General features: G+C 38.3%; 1 protein-coding gene across 1 annotated transcript in view; it reads left to right on the forward strand.

The window, feature by feature from the left end:
* psme3 (proteasome activator subunit 3) overlaps window positions 1–6,236 on the forward strand; it is a 39,657-nt gene that overhangs the window by 27,164 nt on the left and 6,257 nt on the right. The window contains exons 8-10 of the mRNA XM_043674999.1: window positions 1,208–1,275; window positions 1,531–1,585; window positions 4,136–4,222. Coding sequence (XP_043530934.1) covers window positions 1,208–1,275; window positions 1,531–1,585; window positions 4,136–4,222 — 210 coding nt within the window. The remainder of the gene's footprint in view (window positions 1–1,207; window positions 1,276–1,530; window positions 1,586–4,135; window positions 4,223–6,236) is intronic.

Genomic DNA, 6,236 nt, shown 5'->3' on the forward strand with positions numbered 1-6,236 from the left:
TGACATTATAGAGGTTTACAAAATTATGAGGGGCATGGGTAGGATAAATAGACAAAGTCTTTTCCCTGGGGTGGGGGAATCCAGAACTAGAGGGCATAGGTTTAGGGTGAGAGGGGAAAGATATAAAAGAGACCTAAGGGGCAACGTTTTCACACACAGGGTGGTACGTGTGTGGAATGAGCTGCCAGGGGAAGTGGTGCAGGCTGGTACAATTGCAACATTTAAGAGGCACTTAGATGGGTATATAGGAAGGGTTTGTAGGGATATGGGCTGGGTGCTGGCAGGTGGGACTAGATTGGGTTGGGATATCTGGTCGGCATGGGCGGGTTGGACCAAAGGGTCTATTTCCATGTTGTACATCTCTATGACTCTATTAGAGTCATTTCTCTAATGATCAAGAATTGTCAAGAATCCAGTATGGAAGTACTCTTGGTGAAACACTGAAACTGTAAAATGTTAAAAACAAAAATTCTCAGCTGTTTAAATGTGCAAATGAACGCAATTCACCATCTGACAAGCCGACCTGAACAGCTATATTGGGTGATGTATTTGGATCTGTTTCTGTCAGATTTCTTGCAACGTTGCCAGTCTTGTCACTGAAAGTAAAAGTTTAATTATGGCAAAAGCTGAAGTCCTATGTGGCAAATCTCACTAAAGCTGCTACAAACTTAGGAATGTCACTTTGTCTCTTCTGGAGTGTCTTCTAAGCATATCTTTTCAGGTGTGTTTTTTATTATGACTAGCTTTTCAACATGTGACACTTGATCAGAGTTCATTACAGATCTTTTAATCAACCTATTCAGAGATATTATGTCACATGAATGGGGAGGGTGGGACTTGAACCCAGACCTTCTGGCTCAGAGGTAGGGGCATTACCACTGTACCATAAACACCCTACTTTATCAAGATATTGCTTGGGATTGAAAGAGCGTTGCTGTTTCACCAACATCACCCAGTGTTAACCATCACTTGCATGCCCATATTGTGTTGGAACTTAAGGGAACGTTTGATAGAATAAATAACTGAGTCCAGTTTAAAATTGAGATTTTCTCAATCGATTGTGACCAGTCCATTAATACAATTTTAAATAATTTGTACGATAATTCAGTATTAGCAACTCAAGATAAATACTTTGCACAAAGGTTACAGCCATATTGCAGTAGCATTTACTCAATCCTTTTGCTTCTCTTCCCACATTCAATTAAAGGAAGAGACTGTTGCAGAACTCCGAACAGTTGAAAGTGAAGCTGCTTCATACTTGGATCAGATCTCTCGGTAAGTATAGACCTTAATGTATAATTCATTATCTGAACTTATCCATTAATAGATATTAGCAGAATCTTTCAGTAAAATGCGTTCTGTTTAACATTTTCAGCTTGCTTTTATGAAATCGCACGTTGATGGTTTAGTATGTTAATTGATGGGCAATATAACTTTGAGTGTTAAATATATAAATAATGTCCAGCCTCCTGGCTCTACAAGCCAACAAAATCCAAATTAAAACACATTCATGTCTTTGTGGTTTTCCAGATACTACATTACAAGAGCAAAATTGGTGTCCAAAGTAGCTAAATATCCCCATGTGGTAAGTGGCAGTGCAACTGTGATGTGAGAGCATATTTGTCACTAAAACTTGCAGTGTTACATCTGGAGTGAAATACATGCATAACCGGTCAGCTGCTTCCTCTTATCAAGCCCTATAAACTGCAAATAGTTAATCACACTATTTTCTATGCTTCTACAAAAATTTTTGATCACGTATGCAATAGTTAATAAGACATATGGGTGCATTTTATCTTAACATTGTGACTGAAGTTAATGACATACTTTTGTGCACTAACTACGACAAACTTTACATCCTTTTCTTCTTTCTTGATCCCTCTGTTCCTAAGTTGTTGGACTGCTTCTGTAATATCTAGTACTAGATATGGGGAAGTTTCCTCTGATTAAATATTGGAAAAAACTGGGGTCTTTAGTCCTGTCACAAACTCCACTCCCTCACCACCAATTCTGCTCCTTCTTTGATAACCGACTGAGATCTAACTAAAGGTCACAAACTATGACATTGACCCCCCAGGTGACCTTCAACCTGATGTTTGTGGTGTCTCTGAAACCACCTATTTCCAATTCATTAACATCGCCTATCTTTGTCCCAACTGTAAATTGGTCAACCATTGGCTGTGCCTTCGGCTCCCTCTGCTCTAAACTTTGAGATTTTTTTTTCTTACTAGGTATGTGGGTGTCACCAACAAGACCAGCATATGTTAACCATCTCTCATTGCCTATGACTTGCTTGGTCATTTCAGAGGGCAGGTAAAAATCATCTACATTGCAGTAGGTCTGGAATCACATGTAGACCAGACTGGGTGAAGATGGCAGACTTTCCTTCCCAAAAGAACAGTAGTGATCTAGATGGGATTTTATAACAATTGACGTAGTTGCTATCAAGCTAACTGAATTGACTAATTGAATTCACATTTTGCCATCTGCTGTGGAGGGATTCTGGCCTGTGCCCCTAGGTCACGGGGTTAGATATTCAATACACAAATACAATGAGTCCATTGCATCTCTAATCCTCCCTGCCTTTTTTCCCTCCTTTAAATTACTCCTTAAATCTACGTTTGTCAAAGCCATGATTATCTGACTTAATATCGCCTTATATGACTTAAATGACATATTGTTTCATGTTTCCTCTGTGAAGTGCTTTGGGATGTTCGATTGTGTTAAAATTGATTTAAACAAAAGTGATTTGTTTTAAAAAATGGAGCGAGGTTTAATACCTGTTGTACAGATGTATTAAAAAAGCAGATTGTTTGTGGCAGTTTTAGTTACAATTCAATGCAACAAGATGCACTAGAGAGCAAAATGTGAAAGTTCACTTGTGTAATTTTTTTCTTAAGTTTTTGGCCTAAGTGTGTCAGTCTGGGATCTCACTAAATGCCACTTAACTTTCATTGCCAAATGGAGATCTGAGTACGCTGTACTGTATTCAGAGTCTAGTAGTAGGATGTATAACCTGAGAAGTAATTTTCAAAATAAATGGTATTAAGATTGCACTGAAATTTTAATTGCTTGTGGTCAAAGGAAACTGAATCATAATTTAAATAAAAGTATATAATTCTGTTAGCCACATGGTAAATACAGCTATGCACTGGGAAATGCATTTTGTAAGACAATGGAATTATTCACCACAGATACTTGCTTCATTATAAAATCCCAATTAGATTTTGTTTTTATCCATTTGTTTTTAAAATGTTGTTTTGTCTTCACAGCCAGCGTAAAAAATCTAGCTCATGTTAATTGAGAGGCGATACTAACAATTCCATGTTAAATGTAAAATGAGTTAGAACAATTTCCTTTTTGTTCCTACTGGTTCTGTGTTCAATTCGGCCTGAGTTTGGGCAGCCACAGTGCTGGGTTCAGAAGTTGAAAACTGAATCACGTTGAAACAGATTAAAATAAAATACAACAAATCAAATCCATGTACTATTTGCCATAAGTGCTAGAATCCGACGTTAAGTACAGAATGAAATTCTTTCAAAACTAAACATTAGTACTACAAAATTTGGCATCAATATTACCATGAAGTATTTTGTTATATTTATCCACCCCTATCCAGTTTGCCTCTGCCTGAACTATTACTGACCTGTGTGTATGACTTAATGTTATTATTTTTGTTGTGTTGAATGCTGGTACTTTTGTATTTCACTTCTGTATTGTTTGAGCAACACAGACTGGCACAATCATTTTGCCTTCGTGAAATTTTGGGGACCCACTCGTCCTCTCCTGCCGGCTCTAACATTTTTGCCAGACATCTTCAGAATCCCTAATCAAATCTTCATTCTGTTCAGGAGAATAAATAGGGAGTCTTTGAAGGAGGGAATGTGACTGAAGAGCAAAATTGTGCTTCAAATCCATGATGCAGACTGTGAGCAGGAGATTGTGGTTGCTTTCCCCCCTGACCTCTGAATGTCTAGATCTCTTGTAATGTCAGTGGTGCTATGCCTACCTAAATAGGCTAAATCAGGATATGAAGAATGGTCAGTATCTATTGCTGCAGGGTTACAGAGAAGAGATGAGTTAGCATCTTCTGAAGTAGAAATTGGAGCAATAATTTACTTGTTTTGTTGTTTAGGAAGATTACCGTCGCACCGTGTCTGAAATTGACGAAAAGGAATACATCAGCCTTCGGTTAATTGTTTCTGAACTGAGAAACCAATATGTAAGTACAAATTCAGCCCACATGTATAGTGATCAAATTTTAAAAAGTTAGTTTTTGATGTTGCAAGCTGTGTTTTGAAAATTGCTACAGCTTTTTCATGTCAGTAATCTCTTATTTTTCATTTGCATACCCACTCTTTTAAGGAATGATGTTTCCCTAGCAAATGTAATGGTTGCCACTAAAAACTTCTCCTGAGCATCGTTTGGAGACATGTCCTGATGTGGGTTGGGTGCTCACCATTCATAATAGCGTGTGAAAATTTGCCTGGTGGATAATTGCAGGTGCAAATCTGTATTCCAGTCCTCCAAATGTGCAGTTTTACTGGGAAGAGTATGCCAATAATCATACCCCACTATTCCATAAGCTGCCACAGAAAGTATAAAGTCCCAGTGAGACCACTAAAATGACCAATTTATTTTACTGACTGCTATTCAAGACAAAAACAATTCAGACCAGATTTCATCAGTATCAGAAAAGCTAACTTTAACAGGAACATGGAATTGAAAGGATATCTAATTAAATATCTAACTTAAAATGTACTTCTTCAAGAACCCAAATTCACATGTCCATCTCGATTAATAATGTGGAGGTGGAGATGTTGGACTGGTGTGGACAAAGTCTGAAGTCACACGACATAAGGTTACAGTCCCAACAGGTTTATTTGAAATTACAACCTTTCAGAACAGTGCTCTTTCGTTCGGTGAAGTAATTTCATCTGATGACAATTGCTTAGAAAGCTTAGATTTCAAATAAACCTGTTGGACTACAACCTGGTGTCTTGTAACTTCTGACTTCATCTCAATTAACGCAGACAACAGGCAAGTATACTGTGGAGGGAAAATAATATATAGAGAGTAAGCAAAGATCTGAAAATCAACAGGGCAGACCACAAAACAGAAGGCTGATTTAACTTGGTCCTTCTGAATTTTGCAGTGATGATACACTATTGTCTGTAGTAATAGTTGTTCTTCTGTTTGATGGTTTGTAACATGGAAATAGGTCTAGTTGCTTTCTTGGTTTTCTGTCTTTCCCCACATGGAGAGGGAAAGAGGTGGTTGCTCTATGCCTGCCGAATCTGAATGCTTCTCTGCTACTCTTGGCACTTATTGATTGAGTGTTAGACCATCAGAGGGCTGTTGTCAGGCAACAGTTCCTTAACTTCAATTCCCGTGTGCTGTTCAGTCTTGAATTCACACCCATACAGTTTCAAAGCAACATGGTATTAAACCTCTCAATAATACGCAGTATTTGGTTTCAAATGTAGTACTCCTGATTTCTGCTACAGCAGGCCAACTTCCAACTCCGGTTATGGTTCCAAAAAACTGGTCTCTTAGAGTATGTTGAGTTTAGTCATAACATTGGTTGAGGAACATTGCCTATCTTAGCAATTTGACTTTATGGATATCTCAAACACATTGTTAACACTATTATTCTTCCTCTCATTCAGCTTATAAAACAGTATAGATATCAATGGTGCAATACCAGAGCTGTACTTTTGATTTACAACATGAAATTAAAGTTAATCTCCATTTACTGAGTGACTAAATATTCCATTTCTCCTAGTTAAATACATGGGTGAAATGGAAAGTTTCAGTTCAATTCTAACCATGATTAATCCACTTCTACCTTAGCAAGTTGGAAGGGAAAAGATTGAGATTCTGAAGGGAGATTACAGAGGGTTAGGCAGACATTTAAAAAGGAGGTCCTCAAGGGTAGTAATATCTGGATTACTCCCAGTGATACGAGGTGGTGAGGGCAGGAATGGGAGGATAGAGCAGATGAATGCATGGCTGAGAAGCTGGTGTATGGGAGAAGGATTCCCATTTTTGGACCATTGGAATCTCTTTTGGGGTAGAAGTGACCTTACAAGAAGGACAGATTGCACCTAAACTGGAAGGGGACTAATATACTGGCAGGGAAATTTGCTAGAACTGCTTGGGAGGATTTAAAGTAGTAAGGTGGGGGGGGGTGGGACCCAGGGAGATAGTGAGGAAAGAGATCGATCTGAGACGGG

This window comes from Chiloscyllium plagiosum, chromosome 33 (assembly GCF_004010195.1).
Source record: "Chiloscyllium plagiosum isolate BGI_BamShark_2017 chromosome 33, ASM401019v2, whole genome shotgun sequence".
Taxonomy (NCBI): Eukaryota; Metazoa; Chordata; class Chondrichthyes; order Orectolobiformes; family Hemiscylliidae; genus Chiloscyllium; species Chiloscyllium plagiosum.